At 36.7% G+C, this 23,138-nt stretch overlaps 1 protein-coding gene across 4 annotated transcripts in view; it reads left to right on the top strand.

Annotated features, from left to right (window-relative positions):
- The window catches only part of LOC149806200 (uncharacterized), a 119,286-nt gene extending 96,505 nt beyond the window's left edge, over positions 1-22,781 (top strand). For 2 of the 4 annotated variants that reach the window (XM_089951126.1, XM_089951125.1), the window contains exons 8-13: positions 10,761-10,841; positions 11,902-12,203; positions 12,552-12,772; positions 13,834-14,031; positions 16,506-16,686; positions 17,418-22,781. In XM_089951126.1, the coding sequence (XP_089807252.1) occupies positions 10,761-10,841; positions 11,902-12,203; positions 12,552-12,772; positions 13,834-14,031; positions 16,506-16,686; positions 17,418-17,731 (1,297 nt within the window). In that variant the 3' untranslated portion in view covers positions 17,732-22,781. Of the gene's footprint in view, positions 1-10,760; positions 10,842-11,901; positions 12,204-12,551; positions 12,773-13,833; positions 14,565-16,505; positions 16,687-17,417 lie in introns of those variants that run through there. The other 2 variants (XR_016419868.1, XM_089951127.1) reach the window with 2 other exon arrangements.
- The last annotated feature ends 357 nt before the right edge of the window (positions 22,782-23,138 follow it).

Here is a 23,138-nt window from a genome sequence, read left to right as displayed (position 1 = left end):
CAATAACGCACGAAGAAAAAACTTTTCAGTCGATGAATGAAGCCAGTAGATATTTTGATATTTGTGTGCCCGCAGTACAATTTGTTGCAGAAGGAATACAAAATTCAGCGATCTCAAAAAAGACCGGGCGCAGAATTCGATTTTCATATGTAACATCAAAGGGGAATAACTCGTGATGGTATATCACCGAGTGACAAAGTTACCGACAGTGTGAACGCTACAGTCTTTTACAATTAATAAATTGTTTCTTCCGGAAGAAAACTGATGGAATAAATTGTCTTTACAAACAACTGTAATATTCTGTTTTATGTTTCATCGAATGTTAACACACCTCGGGATTGATACGCGAGGTTCATTTTGTAAGATAATTTTTTTTTTGATATTAGAAATAAGATGTTTTATAAGAATATGAATATCGAAGACATCAATAATATATTAACCGAGATTTCAAAATTAAAAAATCAACGAATTGAATTATCTGATAAGCTTGATAACCAAAAAATATTGTCCGATTATGAAATTATTAACGAGCAATCAAAGAAAGGTCGATATACCTTGCCACGCGAGTATTCTTTTATAAAGCGATTACAATATACGATCAATGAAAACTTGTATGGCAATGACGTAAATGCATTTATTGGACTATTTACTGCCGTTGAGACAGTACGAAAAAAACTCGGACAGGCTTTTGAACGACGTCGAGAAATCTCTAATAAAATTAAAAACATTAGAAGGATTATAGACGAAAACTCCCTGGAGCCCCTGGGACATATCCCCCCCCCCCGCCACACTCGGCGGGAAATTAGAAACTACGGAGCAATTGCAATAATGGTAGGCGAATCACTTACTACTCGGCTAGCCAGAGAGCGGCTAGGAGCGCTTAAAAAGTTCATACCGTTACGAGACAGGGTCCGAAAACAACTTCAAACGCGGCAACAACTACAAACTGATTTTGCTGTTGGAAGCGAACAGCTCTTTGCTCCGGTAACTAAAGCGACCAAAGATGTTACGGCGGCAACTGTGCCCGTCCTCGGTGCGCTTGAAAAGATAGCGGCTCAGACCGAGCAAACAAAAGAGTCTCTGGAAACACTCCCTGCGAAAATAGCGGTTGCTACAACACGGAGGCCACCACCACTCGCTATAACGGACCCACAAGAACCTTATGTTACAATAGCCGATGAAGAAGAACTAGGCGCCACCGCAAGAGAACCAGAAGAAGAAATACCGGAAGAAATAGAGAAAGAGGGGAATATACCCCGTAATGTGCTTAAAAAGAGCACAATAGACACAATTAGAAATCTCGGCTACGAAGAATTAGTTAATTTTACTGTTACAAATTTTGCTAAGGACACACGAGATGAGCATATCAATAGCGGCTACGAGAAAAATATAAGGTCGTTAAAGGACTGGACAAGAACAGTGTATTTGGCAAGTAAATATAAAAATGAATTACCACCGCGTGATAATAATTATATAATATTCCACAATAAAGTAAAAAGTGAAAGACCAAAACACGGAAAAGGATACTCTGTTGGTAAAGACGTTACTTGTCCTGGTAGTGTTCTCAGTGATATATCACGGCTAGAAATACTAATCGGAGGAAAACGAGCCGGAAATAACTCTCCGGAAATAATCAATGAGGCCGCTGATATTTGCAGGCGGTTATTTGCCGGTGGTATCATGGACATTAATGTATATCGAACGCTCATAGACGAGTTAGTGGATGAATAAAAAAATTATAAAATTGTCGTTTTTTGTCAGTTTTTTGTCAGTTTTTGGTCGTTTTTGGTCGTTTTTTGGTCGTTTTTGGTCGTTTTTTGGTCGTTTTTGGTCGGTTTTTTGTCGTTTTTGGTCGGTTTTTACGGGTGAAAACCCCAGGAAATCATTTAGAGAAAATCGATGTTTTTTACCAAAAACCGGCAAAAACCAACCAAAAACGACCAAAAATTGACAAAAATTGACAAAAATTGACAAAAACCGTGGATTTTTACCGCCGATGAAAACCCCAGGAAATCATTTAGAGAAAATCGATGTTTTTGACAAAATTTATGACTCGGTGGTGGGAAGGGGGGTGATCAACCACTAATTGGAAAACACTGGTGTTTTCTATAATAAAGATGATTATACACTACAACCATGATAAACCAGTCAGCGTCTACGTGGTAAACTCACGATTGCCCGTATACCGCGCGTGGTACGGAGACGGTCTCGGTAGCACCATTGCGGGGTTATTTACAAGAATGGCTCCAAAAGTAGCGCCGTTAGCTAAACAATTAGGAATGAAGGCTATTGATGTTATTCGTGATAAGGGAATCAGCGCTATTGGAGATGTCGCCGGAAGGGCGTTTTCTGCAGCACGAGATAAACTAATGTCGTTGGTGAGAAAAAGAAAACAGAAACCACCGGTGATGCCATCAACGACAGTGATGCCTGCAAATGTCAGTAAAGTAATAAATAACACCGTGGAAGAAAAACTAGAGTCGTTGGCGGCTCTGGCAAAGCAATCCACCGATGCAACAACCAACGCGCTCATGAACGCGATAGCGGGAAGTGGCCTACGACAAAAACGACGTTGATGAATTAAACATCAACATGATAAATAATAAAATGTTTGCGCAAACCGCTGATCCCGCGTTTGATATGGACGCCCCAGTGCGCAGGGATGATTCTGTCCGTGATTATCAATTTTATTCCTATCAACCACCACAAGCCAACCTACGATCGCGAATTGAACTTCAAGTCCAAGATACCAGTAAATATTTTTTGCCGTGTGAAGCGTTTATCGAAATTGAGGGAGAACTTGTAACAAATGCTGCAGATAATACACCATACGCAAATGACGGTCGTGTTCGAGTTGGTTTTGTCAACAACGGTATCATGGCGTTATTTGAGAGCGCCAGATATCTTATTGACGGACGAGAAATTGAATCAATAGAAAACGATGTTGATGTTGCAACAACGATAATCGGGCTAGCGAGATACTCAGATGATTATACAAGATCGGCGGGCCCATCTATGATGTTCGCGAAGGATACCACTGATAACGCTGATCATATTCAGTACATTAATGTGCTGGCGGAAAGAGATACTTCAGTTCCTAATCAAGCTGAAGCAGCCAACCCAGACCGCAGGGCAAGACCAGGCGCTGAATTTACTATTATAAAAGGTACTAACGATAATTTCAATCTAGGGTTTGCAACACGAGTAGCAACATTACAAGGACAACGCCGACGACAGTTTTCATGCGCGATTCCACTCCATCACATATTCGGATTTTGCAGAAATGTTAGAAAAGTTATCTATGGGGCTAAGCATACAATTGCGCTATCGCGAAGGGGCGATGATAACAATGCAATATGGCATGCTGCTGGTGTCGCTGCCGGTAAAGTCATTTTAACTAAAATAGCATTGTGGATGCCGGTGTTAACTCCATCAGTTACCACGGAAGCACGATTGTTATCATTTATGGAACAGGGGGGGAAATCGTTGTTGAGTTGGCTAGCGGTAACAACTGATGCTAAAGAGGATAATGTCGCCGATACATTTACATGGCACCTGGCATCAAAACAAGGCGTTTCAGCCCCGCGTCATATATTTGTTGCGTTACAGAATAGGGATCGATTGAATAATCAAGAACACAGTCATATGATATTTGATCAATTAGGAGTCAGGGAGGTTTCGCTGAGAATAAACGGACAACAGGAACCATCCGAGGATATACAGCTTAATTACGGCGACAACCATGTCGCACGTGTGTACCATCGATTGCTGTCATATATGGGTCGTGATCAAAACGTCGACACCGGTTTGCAAATATCACAACTTGATTTTAAAAACCTGTATCCGATTTATTACTTTTCGCTGGAACATCTTGATTTAACGAGACAGTCCGTCGTTGATATACACTTCCGAGCTCGTATAGCCCCGGGTGGTGTTAATTATAGAGCGGTTGCTGTCATTCTCAGCGATAAATCAATGCTGCTAGAAGGCGTTGGTGGACGAATGAGAATCGTTGATGCACCAGTGGAAAACATGTAATTGAAAACATAAACGCGTTTACAATAAAAATGTCGTATAATGTTGTCGGTGTAGAGTTGACCGATGGTCAAGTCAAGAAATTACGATCAAAGTCGGCTAAACAATGTGGAACCACAATAACGCTGAAGCCGTCACAGATGGCAGGTGGTAATCATAAGATATCGTTGACGGTGCGTCAAATAAAACATTTCAATGATGCGATGAAGAATAAAAAGGGTGTTCAAATAGATTTTTCGGCCGCAGCGATTAAAAACATGGAAAAGACCGGTGGGATATTTCCGCTGTTAGCTGCGATTCCAGCGTTGATTGCCGCGGCGGCCCCAGCAGTGGCGAAGGCGGCGGCGTTAGGAGCCGTTGGTACCGCGGCGGGAATGGCATTGAAGAAGGCAACCGGGAAAGGCTATAAAAAAAAACGACCCGTAGCAGGAAAGGGTCTAAGACTACCGGGAACCCCGTATTCATGGTACTCGGGGAAGGGTCTAAGACTACCGGGAACCGTTTATTAACTCCTATGTCTAATTTTGATTTAATAGATGCCGCAAACGCGTTAGCGATAAAAAAACTTCAGAGGTGTTTTTATGAGGGATCAATTACCGACAAAACCAAGGAATATTGAAACCGGTATAATTAACCTCGATAAATCCTCCGGAGCGGGAACTCATTGGGTTGCATACGCAACTGATCCGCGTGCGATCGTCTATTTTGATTCATACGGGTTAGCCCCGCCGAACGAGTTCATGCGGTATATCCGGGCGTGTTCAGCCCCGGTTTTTTATTCCACGCTGCCAACACAGCAATTAAGTGACCCACCGATATGCGGCCGTGAGGTATTGAACGTACTCGAGGCGATTTCATCATCGCGGAAACCACCTCATGTGGTTGTAAACGAATACACTAGTGGGGTCGTAGAGGCCCGGCGGGTTAATTAAAAACACTGTTTTTTTTTACAATAATAATGATTGATATCTGGGGACGACCGGTTTCGGCGCTGAAAGAATCCACGGAAACGCTCGCCACCGATGACATAAAAAAACTAATTGAGGATGAAATCGCTGATACGTTAAATTTAACCAGTGTTGACCCGGGCGAAATAGTTGTATTTCAAGACCGCCAGGGTAAACTGATATCCAGTAATGTGTCGCTGAATGACGTTTTAATACGACAGCGTGATGCCGCCGAGAACACCATCGCGTTGTATACCGATGACGGACGACTTAAATCAGGTGAATCCATCTTGTCGATAAATGGAAAAATAAGTACACTTGGCGACAATTATATATCCGTGTCGGATTCGTTAAAAAATTTGTATGATAAATTTAACGCGCAAGCAAATCAGTTCGAGGGGATACAAAAGTCTGTCACCGATATACAACTCACTACTGCTAGTTTTTTTGGAACCCCGACGGTAACCGAACCGAATCTTGTGGGGATAAAAAATACTATTTCGGAGTTTACAACGCTGTCGGGCCAATTTTACACGTTACGAAAAAATTTTAACAGGGCTGATAACACCATTGATAAATTCTTTGGTAAAAAAAATACCAGACCGGATGAAATTACAATAACTATAAATGATATCACTGCGTATGGACAGGAAATAGAAACAATCAAAGCGGGGTTATACGTTCATATACAGGAAATAGGAACAATCAAAACTAATGTTGCAGCGAACAAAAATAATATAAACGCGCATACACAGGAAATAGAAACAATCAAAATTGATGTTGAAACGATCAAAAAGAGTGTAAACGCGCATGAAGTGCTCATAAAAGCATTCAGCGTTAATGTTACAGCGAACAAAAGGGGTGTAGACGCGCATACACAGGAAATAGAAACAATCAAAACTGATATTGAAGCGAACAAAGGGGGTATAGAAACGCATACACAGGAAATAGAAACAATCAAAGATGATGTTAAAGAGAACAAATTTGCTGTAAACGCGCATGAAGTGCTCATAAAAGCATTCAGCGTTAATATTATAGCGAACAAAAGGAGTATAGACGCGCATACACAGGAAATAGGAACAATCAAAACTGATGTTACAGCGATTAAAGACAGACTACCGGAGGTGACAAAAATAAAAATCCCTCATGAAAACACCATCGACACAGTATACACGATTCATCATGGATCATTCGCTTGGACTCCTACACAGAATACAGTAAAAATCACCGCAACTGTTAAGGGTATTTATCGATTGACACTGGTTTCAATGATGCAGTTTAATATATTATCATCGAGTTCATCCGGGTTTAACAATACAATATCAACAATTATAGACAAGGACGCAACTGAACAGTTTACAATTTATGCCGTCGATAGAAATTTAACCGGGGCAAACATTACATGGTATGTGGAATTTGTAACGGATCTAAGTAATTAAAAACACTAGCTCTTTTAAAATAAAAATGACCACCAAGGTAATTGAATCAGAGGTATCACCGACGTCACATCAATATCGATTCAATACCGTAAAAGAATTCTCCGCGAATTTGAAAACGCTTTCCGAACAATACCGTGTAAAAATAAAAAATACCGCCGAAAAATAACCATTATCGACGCGGTCGTGTACTCGGTGTCGGGTATAGTAGCCGGTACCGGTGTTATTTTATCCACGGTGACCATGATGGCCCCGATCGCTGTTCCAATCGCTATCTCCGCGGCGACAACAATTGCTGCAGTCGCCAACGCAATCACTAGAAAGATATCATCGTGTTCTCAGAAAAAACTCAACGAGTATACAGTAAAACATCAAATAGTATCCGACGCGTACTCGAAATTATCCGGGTTTATCTCGTTGGCGATAGATAATTCGTTTATATCCGATGTTGAATTCTCCACGATGGTCCAGTTGTATGACTCCGCGATGTCAAAAATCGAGGATTTTCAACTGGAAGCTGGAAACCACGTCGCTGAAACCACTTCAATGGGCTTAAAACATTCTCCTGAAAACAAGCAGGTTGTTGAAATTAAACAATAGAAACGACGAATAATAATAATGTCGCTGAACCCCGAAGGGTTGCAATTACTTCAACGGATCGCGGAGAACACCACTCCGGTACAAACAAATATGATATCGATAACATCAACGAAGCCAGAATTCAGTGTAAACTTCCCTTCTCCGATTCCATTGAAGGAAATAGCGCTGGCAAAATTGCGAGTATATCACAGTTGGCCTAATAGCCGAGCGGAAGCATTTAACGGACAACAACCTAATAACTCGCTGGTTTTCGCATGGACAAATAAACCCGATGGAACCCCAGACTGGAATGAGGTTACAATACCAACTGGGTCATACCAAGTAGAACAAATCAATAAAGAATTTCAACGCAGGATAAAATCGATCACAGGAAAAGAATCAAAAATCGCTATTACGGTTCATGAACCGACGTTATCGTCGACGATTGAAATAAGCACACCGGGGTATATGGTTGATATTTATAACAGTTCAATAAGAACCATACTAGGTTGGCCCGAGAATCCACCTCATGGAATCCCCGCGGACTTGCACACGAGTGCGCAATCGTATCACGAGATTAATCCCGGGTATCGAGATGATTTGTCTATTATAAAAAACACGTTATTACCCAGCAGGTTTATATTTCAAGACAGGAATACCATGCAATGGTATTTTCCGTATAAGGAAACTCCTGAATCGTCCGCCGTGGTCACAGTTAATTTAAATGATATCACTGGTGCGTTTGCCGAGATTAATCGTAATTACCAATTGCAACTAGAACAACTACGGAAAACAAAAGCACGAAAACACGTTGAGGTGTTAAATCAACTTATATCAGACATGGAATATATTAATGAGCGAATCGTTAAAACAATATCCGCTAACAGCGATGATAATAAACAAAAATTCCTAACCGAGTATAATATCACAGAAGCCGATTTACCCGATTTCAAGTTTCCAGGATACAACGCGCCAGAACTAAGAAAGTCTCTTAATGATTTTCTCGGTCCATCAATTATCCTCAGACACGATAACGGAGATGGTGGTAGGCATATTGCTCCATACAACGTAAATATCGCATCGGTGATAGCAATCAATCTAGTGTGTGATGTTATCGAAGGGAGTTACCAGGTAGATACCAAGCAATCAAATCAAGCTCAACAGGGGTATATCCTTTATTCATTTTCACCAACAGCCCCTCCCGGATTTTTAATCGTTGAGAGCCCGATTAATCCAGTCTATATGAGATGCCATAATAAATTGTTAACGAGAATTAATTTCAGACTTACTGATCAGTCAAATAATCTAATTGATTTACAAGATGAAGAGTTAGTGGTTACTCTATTTGTGAGATCATTGTAAATAACTTCTTAGCAGCGGGGGGGGGGGGAATGACATCGACGCGGTCGTCGCTGTGTTTACCGGACGCTGACGACGCTGGGATCGGCGCGCAGAAAAGTGTATTAAACCAAATGACGTCACCGTCGTGTAGGATGGACCGTCGTCGTTTTTTTTTTTTACCGGGCGCTGACTACACCGGATCCGCTGAGTGCCGAAAGTAATAATTAAGCAAAATAACTATTGGACAAAATGTCGGATTCGCCCCCCCTGCTGCTACAGGATAAAGACAAATGAAGATCCAATGAACAGAGAATTCACACAGCATGGAGGAAACCATAACACGTATTTTACATGTACTGACATATGCATGCTATATTTGCAAGAATTACATAAAAGTGATATCTACTTGAGGAAAAGTTGGAAACTGAAAATATAAGGGGGACACATTGCTCATGTAAAACTGGAAAATAGTGAAATATAAAAGAACAAACATCTTGCTGGTAACGTTCTTTGAGTTTACAATATGTTTTCCTATACAGAATACAGTTGTTACACAGGCAGAATCTTTGCAGCAGGACAAATGGAAAACAAATATAATTTATTATGAAAATATCTATTTTGCATTTGACTATTCACAATAAATTATTTCAGTTTTGCATTAAACTTACTTTCCGTGGGGAAGACAAGTTTAATATTAATAAAAGAACTTGTTATAACTATTTCCGTGAAAAGTCATAGTTTACTGTTCTAACAACGTTTGCTGTAGTCTTCCTGAATCTCACTGTATCTGAGGTATACATAATGGCTAACACCAAAGAAACGTGTGTCACATTCAATTTTGATGGTAGTTGATTGATTATACTTGTACATGTTATTCAAAGAAACATTGAATAGCACTATTGCATTCTTTGTAGCTTTCAAAGCGAAATAAACTTTTTCACCTCAGTTTAATTACAATAGCAACAAATCGGGTCTTTTTGCATTCGGAAAACCCTTTGAATGTAACAATGTGTATTATTATATTCATATATTGTAGATCTGCCAGATGCCTGGCCATTTACCTACGAAAATACAATCACAAAATCTACGTTTCTACAATAAACAATATTAAAATTGCTGACGTGTTTGTCATGTGATTAAAAATACTTTTGGTAATAATTGTATCGCAATCAATCTCTGTTCCGTTGGCGATGTTTAGATGAATTGTACTGTATACATTTTTACCTCTAATCAAGGTCTAAGGAAATAGACACACTAGAAGAATATACGGGACTGGCTTACTAATGGGGTGGGGTGGTTAGGGTTGGGGTGTTTAAATATCATTCAGTGCACTGCACGTAACCATCTAGCGTTTGCAAATTGTACCTTGCACATTCGTATATCTTACGTCTTTATTAATGTTTAGGCCACCTTTTTAATCTGAAATAATTAAGTCTGTACGTGTGTATTTTATTCCTTTTCTAGCCGCCAATATATATATATATATATATATATATATATATATATATATATATATATATATATAACATGCATCCATGTGACCCTTACCTCTTCTAAGCCGCCAATATTTTCTGCTTGGGTTTTTGTTCATTTCCTCATGAAACGTATTGCTTTGCTATCCTTTGTATTTGTACGCTTTCTTTTGTCTCATCACACTAACATTATTAATAACTGGTGCTGAATCCATTTCTGTTCATAAGGCGTCTCTTTCTTTTTGTGTTCATTTTATCACTTCACACAATCCCATTTCTTTCTGGTGTAACACATTGATCTTTTTCCTTTTTCTGGTGTAACACATTGATCTTTTTCCTTTTTGCTTTGCGTTACTCGTTTGTCTCCATTTCATAAACGTCCGGAAAGAGTATGTGCTTATTTTTATTTGAAGAGTAACTAGTAACATTTTTATTTGTTAACGTTCTTTTGTATCTTTTTAATTTGTGTTTGTATTTCCTTTCCCCATGCATTGTTGTCTTCCAGCACCAATGTCTTGTTTGCGCTGTGTTTCTCTACAACCTCTATTATATTTCCAGCATTTATACTTCGATTACAATGTATTTTGCTTTTCTGGCGTGCTGTTTATATTATATCTGTTATTTTCATACCAAATATGCCTTCGTTCTTTTCACCATTCTTTTCTTGCTTCTAGTTTTATCTTTCACTCAGAGTAAGCTTTCATCCTGACAACTTTCTATAAATCATTCCAACTCGTTCGTTAATCTAATCAAGGAATGTTCCTCACATGTCAATAAAGCATGTACTTTCCAATAAGATTTCCTTTCTTTATTACATATTTGTATTCTCTGTATCAGTATCTTGGATTTGTCAGCATGAGTTTTATAAACTAAAGTATTTGCCATAAGGTATCATTAGATTAAAGAGTTATAGCTTTCCCATATATGTGTCTTATTACTTATCGTTTAAGCTCAGCGGAATTCATGGACGAAGAAGAAGGCGTATATGAAGACATTAGAAGGAACGGGACTGATCAGAGCCAACCTTCAGGGTACTAGTATTTGTACAACTCAATATTATCTTTTATTTTTTCATGAGGACTATTTGTACATTAAAGGTTATGTTTGGAGTATTCACGGAGCAATTGATGCAGTAGACTATGTGAGTGATTCTTGGTGTATCCCCACGTGAGATACTGCGTTAAAAAAGCTTAGAAAAGCTACAGTTATATCTTTATGTCAATCTGACGTTAATACATTAATTTTTGTGTTTTCATTGACATGCAAGCCTGGATAAATTCACCCTGACCATTATTTCACTCCAGCGGAGCATGAGTACAGTTCATGTTAAGGGTTCCAGACTAGTATTAAAACAAATCGAATAACGTGCGTGTAACCAAGAAGCGCAATTCATGACAATAGTACTATATCTTCCTCCCTTTATGGGATAAGGAAACATTAATTGTCAAAATGTAAATATATCGCGTTATCCTTTTAGTTGTGTATACATTTTACCTTTACAGCACCTGCTGATTTGTATTGCATCTTTACAATTATTCTGCTCCTTTAGCATTTTTAAATAATGTAGTCATTTTTGTCAGTTATTATTAAAGTTCTTAAAATTCTGGTACAGAAAACAAGCTTATACCAACTGAAGCATTGTTTGCAACTACTTAATGTATTCGATATTGATACTTCAAAGAAGCTCAGATTAGCTACATGTAAAGCGAGTAAATTTTACAAGAACATTTTTTAAATCGTTTTTGTTCTGCATCATCTTTGTCCTTGCTGACGACATTATGTATAGTTGCTTTGTTCAAATTAAAATAATTCAAAACACCCAAAATGATTACGTTGAGGTTTAATAAACATTGTTTCTTTTCAACCAACCGCATGGAAATTTGTGGAACACAGTTTTTACAAGACATATTATCGTCTACTACATCACATAGATTGCAGTTATGTACATTTACATTATACTGAATCTTACCTGTGATTAAAGAAAACATTCCTGATTATAAATGATCCTTTACAATTTCGACGGCAATCACAACCATTATAAACCGCTGAAAGGAACCTTTTCCAAACGGTATATATATATTTTAATCACAGGCCTAATACATTCGTTTCACCTCAAGAAAGTAAGGACACATCAGCCGGAGCTCTTCGGAAACACGCAGAAAAAGTAGTCAAAGGATCCAAGCGGAATATTAAAGTCAAGCGACAGGATATATGGAATTCGGCTTTAGAATTTTTCAAAAGGCCTGAGTTCATCAGAGAGTTTGGAAAACTGAGTGTAAAATTCCAAACACAAGACGGGATTACAGAAGAAGCCTCTGACTTTAGTGGGCCAAAAAGAGAGTTCTTCCGACTTTTGATTCGAGAGATATGTCAAAGATCTGGTGCTTTCATGGGTAGATAGATTTTATCTTTCTTGTCAAGTTTCATATCGTTTATAGTTCCATTTTAGCATGCAATTTGGAACAATGTTAGTAATACTATTTTAATGTTTAAACTTTAATACAATTGTAATATTTTTTATACACATTATACCTTAAAATATAACAATTATTCAATACATTTTTTCAAAACATTAAAGCAATAATTAAAATAAATAAAATCTGTTTAAGTCAACTAAATCAATATTTCTTACATAACTTTGTTATCTCTTAATATTCAGGGTCACATAACAACAACACAGAACATATATTTTTACATTGTGACTTAATTATCCCAAGTTTAAAAAGAAAAATACATTTCAGAAACTCCGAACGGACTAGTACCACGTAATAATATCCGTCAGCTACAGGAAGGAGTCTTACGTCACATTGGCAGAATGATTTCTACCATGGTGATGCAGGGAGGAGAGGCACCAGCTATATTCAGTCCTATAATCACACAATGCATTTTAAAGGACCCAATATCCACAAAGCCAGACGTGGACGACATACCAGACCTTGTCATCAGGGAGGCTCTATATATGGTAGTCTTTATTACAGTTAGGGTTAATAGCAGCCAATAAAGCCACATGTTATCAAGCGACTGACTGATCGAAAGTGCAATTTTTCCAGACCGACAAGTAGTATTATATAAAATCCACAATTTCTTCATATAGCAATGAGATAATTTCATCCAATAGAACCTTCATATTTTGCTTCCCCACATTACTAAAGAGTACTTATGCCAAAGTTCCAAGCATCGTCCCATTAATGTTTTTCTGCCGACTTTTCAATCGAAATGAATGCAAATTAAAGTTGACAAAAATCGATGACATGAACTAAAAAATATTCAGTCACATTCTTGACTGAATTTATTCACCTGTCACACTGTGTTCGAGATATAAAAAGCAGTCGCCTCCACAGGTGTTAAACACGAGCTTGATGTTGACAAAAAGCAATAATCTGAAGGAAAAATCATACCGAGTGACTAAATTATCTTAGGTTACCCCGATGTTCCATTCTAACATAGGACCCTGTCTATCATACTATAAAAGAGACAAGGCAATTAACTTCCAAAAACTTTGTTCCCACTCCTAACCCTCGATTTCATTTTGCTATTTCTGTCTTTGAAGACACACCGCCATGATATATAGCTTGTTTTACCCCTGATATATTTTTCTATTCATCAGCTATCATTCATGTTTCTCCGTTTCAGAAAACTGAAGTTACGTGCTCCGAATTGTATAAATTGAGCGAACAAATGCGTTGTTATCAGCATCAAGCTCGCATCGAGCACTGTGATCGTTTCTTGATTGTATAGAGTTCCAAAGTCGTCGAATGTATGGACTTGCATATATCGAACTTTGACAGTAGATCGATATAAATAATGACAATGCTTGTTTTTAATCTCTTGAAATATCTTACCATTCCGTTAAAAGCTACACGTCACATACACAAGTCTTGTCGTCCTTTAGACTGAATATGTCCTTTATGTGTACTGTTAAATCTGGCGGGTGGTTATTCAAGTGCCATTTTGCATCAATAGCATACGCTTATATCAATGAATTCATGACTAAACCTAAACCATTTTCCATTACCTTGTCAGGTACAGGAAGCAACGGACCAAGAATCGTTAGACAGGGCTTTGAGCTCTTGTGATTGGCGCTTTCACGTGGATGGCCTCCCTTTATGTGTTAAAACGGAAAACAAGGAGGACTTTGTGCTATCGAGTGCTATATACTTTGCGGTGCTGCAAAGGCAAATTGGAATTCAACAGCTTCTTGAAGGACTTGAATACTATGATGTACATATGTTTCTTTCAATAGCACTACTATCCACATTACCACATTAACAGTATTTATTTTTGATATTACGACCACCACTGCTACTGGGACTACAACCACTTAAACATTAAACAAAATCAGCAGTTTTAATTGCCTGGGCATTAAATAACGTTTTATATGTAGTGTTTGGGGTCAGCAGGTGATTAATAAAGAATAAGTAAAAATATATTTTAAAAATTAACAAAAACGCCTTGTATGCAATGATTTGCCAAAAAACACGAACCAAACATTATTTTTACTGTCTCCTTAGTCAAATTCATCACACACGTCATAAATCAGTAATCTATGTAAATTAGATTTCCTAATCTGAAACATTGAAGGAGGAACCTGAACAGTCACCTGACAAGTAAAGACAAGTAAAACATTTTGCTTGCCTTCAAGGAAGCCATTAATCACTATATAGAAAACAGAAGTGCAGTTTATATATGTTTCTTAGATGTTAAAAAGGTTTTTGATCGAATACATAACTGGACTCTATTCAGAAAGCGAATTAGCTGAAACTTTCCATTGTATATTGTCACTTCACTAATTTTGTGCACAGTCGGGTCAATTACTTTTATGTCTTTCCGTGCGACAAGTTAGGCAAGGAGGTGTTCTGTCCCCATTTATGATTAATGTATATGTTAATTATTACGACTCTATGGTCTTAATATAAGTAAAAGAAAAGAGTAAGAAGAAGCAAGCTTTGTAAAATTCAGCAATTAATGTCTTTCTCAAGAATGCAAATTTAAATATGTAAACGAACTTAACGGTATTACGAAATAAATTCCCCAAAATCCGAGAATTTCGAACATAAGTCCCAATGATTAAAGTTCTGAACAAACTTTAGTGGTATTCTAAAATAAATCCAACGCTGGAAGTGTTGAGGTGCCCGTGGTGGCCTGTTTTGTAGTCAAGTGCTAACAGTCTTTTGTTGAATTGCTATAATACAATCCAAGAATATATCCTTATTTGTATTTCACTAAAAACCCAAGTCTCTTTTTCCAAGAATGTTATGTTTGAGTAACTTTGTAGTTCCAGAGAAGATTAACTTGATTTAAATAATTTGAAAAAATTAATTCCAGCCGAAATGAAATACTGGACAAGGCAATAATACAACTTATTCTGCTCCAATCTTACAGCACTAATAAATAATTTCTAGACAAAGAAGTTTATATAGTCCTCTACTAGACGTCAGGTCACAATTAAAATTGTCTAAAAAAACTATTACCTACTGAAAAATGTCATTCTGGAAATATCCGAATGTTTACAAGATAAAGTCTTAGTTACCATTAGAAGGTATGTTACTAAAATTATTATAAAGAATGGAAAACAATGTTCTTGACTCAGAATAAGATAAATATATTTCTGTTAATAATTATCCTAATATTAAACCCTTGCTCATAGACAAAATTAGCTATGTATTAGTCGTTTACAGAACTTAAAAAAAAAATCAAATTCAGGTCATTTAGAAAAGGAACTTGATTTTGAACAAGGTCAAGTTCAAAATAAAATTATCCATAGCATATAATGAAATAAAAAAATAAAAAAAACAAAAAGAAAACAAAAAAAAACAAACAAAAAACTAATAAACAATGCAAATAAAATATACGTAACATAATGACTTTGGATTTCAATAGGGCATATATTTTTGATGCAGAATCGGCGGTTTCCTTTTTGGTTAGGCTTTGCGGAGAGAAAAAAACCTGCAGTTTGTCAATGAGAATATGTACCAAGAGCATGGCATTCGTTGTTATATGACAGTGATATAACAAAGAGAACATCGGTCTTAATATTTAGGAGTACATATGCTTTTAAGGTCTTTTAAAACATGTTCTACAAATTTAAATATACTGCTATTTAAATCATATGGTATGGGGTTGTATTGTGCTCCTCTCAATATATTTTTCACGTTCTATAATGACGTGTCTGTTAAAATAATACATTTAAATTTTAATTGGTTAGGCCTTGGTGTATCGTGAAAGTTTGTGATTAATAAGGGAAGCAGTCTTTGCGCTTCGCTTACAAAGAGTATTCATTTAGAAATGAAATCGTTAGTAGTAACTTCAGAATCGGCGGGAAAGAAGTGCTTCAGTTTATATGCTGCCGTAATCATATAATAATTGATTGTTAGAGAAAATTATTATTATTATTATTATTATTATTATTATACCTTCTGCATTTATCGCACTTGGAAGCTGGGCTAAATATTCTTCTCGTCTGGAATATCATATGTTTGACACACAACTATATGCAGTGAAATCTCTTCCTCTTAATGCATCTAGGTCGGTAGAGTATCTACTGTTTGAATTGCCTTTTCCGTCGAAATATTTAATCGAGATCTGCTTTAGATACTTCTAATAACTAAATATGCAGAGCGCACATTTTGTTTATGTAAGATCTATCTTTTCTCAGGATTTGATATAACTTTAAATGTTGAAAATTTTTGTTCCAGTTTCTTGCTCTGTTGAGAAGGAAACCATTCATTTGTGATATTTTAGAATACAAGAAAGAGGACATTTCAGCGAAGGAGTTGTCATCCATGATGAAACCAGAATACTCGTTTATGGACAGCAAAAGAGAGAAGGAGGAAAAACTTTACTCAAATCTGAAAGACTTTCTTCATCTTGTTGAAGGTGAGCATCCGACGCTGCTAATTGTAGCGTAATGCTCAGTTTCTTTTTTTATGGAAAAGGAAACGTAAGGTTATTTATGCCAGTCTGACTCATGCTAAAAGCAAGTTATATTACTAACAAATCTAATATATTTCTGATATTATCACAGTGTTTCATGGAGAATATAATCAATGTCCATTTAGTTCATCTCTCAGTCATAGAAAGAAAACGACTTGGCTGAAGCAAGGATTACAAGAAAAAAAAAAACATTTTATGGGCGGTTTCAAAACATCTTAGTCCAGGTTTCTCGATTGCTTCGCTTGGAAAGATGGTTGCCGCCATTTGGTCCCATCAAGTTACTCAGAATATGGTAGCTAAGTCTTTACACTTACCGAAATGTACGATTAACCCACTCATCCAGACTTTCGACCCAACGTATTAAACCTTCTGGGAATTTAAATAATATTTATCAATTTTTTAAAAATTTATTTGGAAATGAATTGCGAGTGATAAACTCGAGCTCTTCTGTTTGTAATTCTGATTTGCGATGTTAGACAAACTTAAGTCCTTTATACATTATGGGGGCAGTGGCTGCACATTTAGCAACACGTGCCATACTAAACAAGTAACCTATTATACAAGTACCTTATTTTAAAAGTACCAGGACAAATATATATTTATAAGCTGCATTTGAATCAGGTAATCGATGAAGCATTGAAAATGTGTCTCTAAACTGTTTGATTGTATTCCAGGGAAAACACTTTTACAAAAGCTTGACAATGATTTCATTGGCTTGACCGCTGAAGAAAGAGACTTCATATCGACGATAAAGCCTTCCAAGCTATTGGAATTCTGCACGGGATCGAGCAAAATTCCGGCTTTGGGTTTCGAAGAGGAGCCTCACATTACTTTTTCCCATAATGATATGAAGTTTCACCCAACAGCCCACACATGTGGCAACAAACTTGTCTTGTACGTGAACGAGAAAACAGTTAATGACAAAAGCCATTTCTTCAAGATCATGGTGGAATCACTTATGAATGCAGATCATTTCGGATTCAGCTGATGGTCAAAATATATATTACTATGTAGACACGGTCCAAAACAAGTTGTGCATGGAACCCACCAGCTACCAGGACGAAGCGTCGGGGTTTCTAGATGTTGACATAGGGTTGCCCACTGAGGTTCTAATGTCATAGGCTTTTCAGAATTTAAAATAATTTTTTTCCTTTTTGTTTTATTTTTTTTAAATATAGAAATATTTTTTTCAAAAGGATAATAACTACTAACAAGACCTAACAAGAAAAAAAAAAGAGAATTCTTAAATCAAATGTTTTTCTTTGGGTTTTATTTAAAAATTGCTTATCGTCCTTTGGCTATTTAGTTAAAGCTAGAAATTTATCGGACCATGTTAAGTCCCAAAAAATGGATGCACATTATTCAATATTCTTGTATGATAAATGTACCTGACATTAGCATACATCACTGGTATCGAATTTACATGTTAACATAATATCTTTCAACAGTGGGGATTTAATATGCATGTCTGGTCGGAAAAATAAACACATGGTGAACTTGGACTAAATGAAATGTTAATCTAAATTTCTGACAACAGTGCTATGATGTCTTGTGTGAAGCAAGTTACCAGTACAACTGAGCTATTCTTTATCTGCATATCGAAATGGAACTGTAGGTAGTTAGGTAGGTAGGTAGGTAGGCTGGTAGGCAGGAAGGTAGGTAGGTGGGTAGGCAGGTAAAGCGGGCCTGTTAAACAATGGCATTTTATGTCAAAATTCAGCTTTATTCCATTCAAAATATTAGCTAAACGAATGTATGGAAATTGTTCCTGATACCTGCATAGACATGACTGTCTACAATACCGACACAAATAAATAAATGCAGTTTAACTTCCAAGGGAGGGGCCCCGAGTGGCCGAGTGGTCTAAAGCGCTCTCCGTTACGGATCACTGCCATCTCACCTCTGTCTGCGTGGGTTCGAGTCTCGGATTCGGCTAATGTGGGTATGTGAGAAAGCTTGCCAGTATCTTCTCGTGGGTCGGTGGTTCTTTCCGGGGTTTTCCCGGGTTCTTCCTCCACCATTAATACTGGCCGCCATGTATAGCCTATCGTGTGCTGAAAAATGGCGTTAAACCCTACAACAACAACAACAACAACAACTTCCAAGGGAAATCATACCGCAGCTTTGATCAAGTAATTAACGAGTCAGTCTTAATGCATTATTTGCATCAGGTGATGAAATATTTTAATACTTACAGGTGTTATAAACAACTTTTAAACAATCACTTAGTTGTTATTTCTAATGCGATAAAGTAGAATTTTATATTGAACACCTTTGTTAAACAGGTCAACTGTTAGAATAGAACACGAATTATACTGGCGTAAATTCGTCTGATAATGAACAGTACCCTTAAGAGTGAAATTATTGGAACAATAACAATAAAAGCATGTTAGTTATCTCATTTGTTTGAAATTCAAAGGGTTTATGCAATGATTCAGTTTGTTTGTTTTTTTTTTTTTTTTTTTTTTTTTTTTTTTTTGTTGTTGTTAAGAATACGTTGTATATACATATTTGAATTGTTTTGTTTTTATATTTTCTTAAAACTTATTTTCCTTTTCTCAAAGGGGTTCGTATTCGGTGTAATCATCAGGTCCATTCAGCTCTTTCGTGCAATGAGAGTTTCGGTTGTAAATCAACATTATTCAGCTAATCAGCTATTTTCTATGATTGAAAGGTCATGGAATTTAGGTCAGCGATTAAAAGCGAATGTAAGAAACAAGCCCCCTTCTTCCCTCAAAGAAATGGTTCTTGCTGCGATAAATTTATATTTTCTGTCCTTTACGCAGAAAGTAATTAACTAACTATCATTGTTTGGATGAAATTCACCAAAAAATTAGTATCATGCAGAAATGAAACGATGACTTCCAGAATCAGGGCCAGTAACTCCAGCAAATTATAAAAAGCCGTTGGAAATAATAAATAATAAATAAATACATAAATAGATGGAAAGTTAATAAATATGAAACATTTTACAAAATATGATTGAATCTCGAATGTAATGAACAAATGCACTGCGCGGAAATGTAACAAAAGGTGATTTAAACATCCAGGGTTCTTAGCGCCACTCAAAGAGGATGCAGGACGTTAGCAATTCTACTCATCTGAGATCTAGTACACCTACACGTTAAATGTGGATAAAATACAAGAACAGCAGAATGAAATTTCAGAATGGAAATCAAAAAGAGCAATACAGACAATTAGGGTGCCATCACTCCACCAAAATGATGGCGTAGAACAGCAGAAAATCGAAAATGGTCCACAATCATACTAACATGAAGGGGCATATAAAATACTGTTGAATTCCAGTCTGAATTAATACAAATAATATGCAAACAAGTAATTCAGATGATCCGTGGTAATAGCTGTCAAAACGATGACGTTAAATGTTCAAATTCGAAACTTGTTTGAGATCTCATCAAAACCAAACTGATTAAATTTGGTTGAAATTCAACGAAAGTGCGCCGATTATTGTGGCGATTAGGATAATCCGAGTCAATAACCAAATGATGACGTAGGACGCTGAAATCATGATCATTTGATAATATAAATCCGCATACAAAATTTGGTTTTCTTTGCAAAAATGAAGAAGTGTGAGTGTGATAGTCGGGTCCTATAACTTAAAATGATGAAAACAGATGAAAGTTATATTCTCACGAGAAATTGTAAATACAAAGCTCCATGGTGTATTTGATTGAAATAAAGTAATAATCAATTGAGTTACTGTACGGAAACGAAAGTGTGTGTGTGTGTGTGTGTGTGTGGTGGTGGTGGTGGTGGTGTTGGTGTTGATGCGGGTAAGATGTAGATGGCAGAACGAACAAAACGGAGAGGTTCAATTTAACATCCGGTTGACGAAAAGGATTAAGTAGCCCATTCTTCTATAGGAAAGAAGAGCTACAAATCTTTGATGCCCTTTTGTCTATGATTTTCCCCGTTTAAAAGTGCGAGCACATACAAAGTGTTAGCTAATATGGATCGGTAAATAATCTAGGCAAAAAACAAACTAGGTACAAATTCAGAAAAACAGGAATGTCAAACCTTGTAGTAAATAAAAAGAAATATCTTTTGTTCAATATCAACTTCAGTTTCTATTTCCTTATATAAAAACTTGCCGCATTATATGTAACTGATCAAAGACAGGGATTTCAATGCCCTTTTCTTTACGAGTGCAAGTAACGGAACATTCGCAGCATGTTAACAGCGCTTTTTAAACTGTGTGTGTGCGTGTGTGTGTGTGTGTGTGTGTGTGTGTGTGTATACAGCGCAAAACCGTAACGTTCGATGCATCCGAGTGGACACGATACAAAACTGAACTGCTTTCTTTGAACTTATGATATTCTTGTATTATGGGATACAATAAATGTAATCGGGGTTGGGATTACATTATTGCGAAGATCCTCAAATCATTTTCGTCAATGTGAATGAAACGTTTATTGATAATGATTGAAAGAAAAAAAAAAACTTAATAACACTGACGCCAAAACTCATGCGCATAAAATCCAATAATTGATTTTACAAAACGATGCGCACCGAGTTAAATAACTGATACAAAAAGATTGTATAGCTCCTAACTGGAACTAATCAGAACATACATTTTAAAACGTTAAGTTGCTCGTTACATATTAATACATTTCGTCAAGCCTAATGTACAAAAGTATAACTATAATAATCAGGTTCATACATTAATCTGCATCCGACAATAATAATCTCCCAAAATTATAAGACCTCGATCATTTTCTCATTTTTATTACATGCTATGTATAACAGAATTCATTTGATCTGTTCAGCTTTAAAATGGTTAATTTGAAAACAGACTATAGTATAAAAGCATGGCGTTATATGACACAAGTCTATCAGCAATACTGGAACACCCAAATATAACAAACTATTCTATCTCATTGCGAAAAATGAATGCAATCTGATATTTCACATACCTCTACAGCAAAAAGATTGCTATAGTAAAGGTTATTGGTATGTGGCTTTTAAATCACACTCAGCAGCTGGTTTGGTTGGGCAAAGCCCGCTTTAAGATCTGTTTCCTTACAGATACTTTGCTGGTCAGGAAACCACCCGTAATGTTGACAGCTCCCTGCCAAAAAACGCAGTGCTATCATTCTTGGCTCCATAATTATCCTGGTTACGGCGCAATCAATAGTCAGAAACCTTAATGCAATCGGTTTTCTCAACGCAAGCACTTTGCTCATGCAGCTTTGGGTAAACCGAACACAGAGTTGTGAAATAACGTTAGACATAAGTAAACCATTCTCGGATAATCCTGTACATGGAAATGAAACCCGAATACCTACTAGTTCAGGACAATGCATACATGTTAAGTACACACGATTTCGTGACAATATCTGTCAAAAGGCACATACCAATCAACATCAACACAGCTGAAGGTTTCAAAACGATTAGATTGCTACACAAGTATGAATCAAACTAGAGGTAATTAAATAAAACAAAATAAGTCATATGGGTGGGACTCAAGCCATTCAGTGTAACCCTGTCCCACCCTATTTCTTTTCATCGCCACTCAATCTGTAGCTGTATAGTTGTCACTTTCATGATCATTTTATATAAACATGTGTGTTAGTATTTTTAATGAATTCAGTTCTTCATTAAGCACAGGAAAATATGGCCTCTTCTTGAAAAGAACAAGGAAGATAACATTGACTTTAAAAATATTTCATTCAGCGATTTGTGGCTGACATTTTCAATATGTACAATTCATTATTTAAAGAATTATAACATTAAAAAATTATGAAATCAATTAAGAGAATATTCTGTAATATACTACATGTAGTACGGTTCTGTGTATGAGCCTCTCTCTCTCTCTCTCGCCTCACGAGTAATAAAATGCAACATAGCATAGCCTTCCACACTAAAATGTCTATATCCATGACATTCATGACCAATACTATATCAAAGTACCTGCTGCTTTTGCCGTGTCCTTTAAAGACAAAATGACACACGCATGTCTAATTTGTGGGCAATGTAGTATACTAAACTCCCATTACAATAAACCTGTCCACAATGAATGTAAAATCTAGTTTTATTATTTTTTTATTCACAGACTGGAATATGCACCATAACATCCAAACAAATTGGGAGTATTTACGTAATCACTACATTTTGTGTGGGTGGGTGTTTTTTCTCAGCCTGGAATATGTTCATTAAGATCTAAACAAATTGAAGTCTTTTATATGATGAAGAAAAACTTATTTGTTCAAAATTTGGTCAATCACAGCATGTATAATACAGATCTTACACAAGAAGTAAAACCCGTCGGTGTCAACAACAAACAATGACTGGACTTGGATCACAATTAATTTTTCTATATAGTGTCTGCTTTTGTTTCACAGTACTGAAATTTCCACTGTGTTGAAATTATAATA

This window comes from Sinohyriopsis cumingii, chromosome 2 (genome assembly GCF_028554795.1).
Source record: "Sinohyriopsis cumingii isolate HCF-2022 chromosome 2, ASM2855479v2, whole genome shotgun sequence".
In the NCBI taxonomy this organism is placed as follows: Eukaryota; Metazoa; Mollusca; class Bivalvia; order Unionida; family Unionidae; genus Sinohyriopsis; species Sinohyriopsis cumingii.
This window is presented reverse-complemented; position numbering and strand designations above follow the sequence as displayed.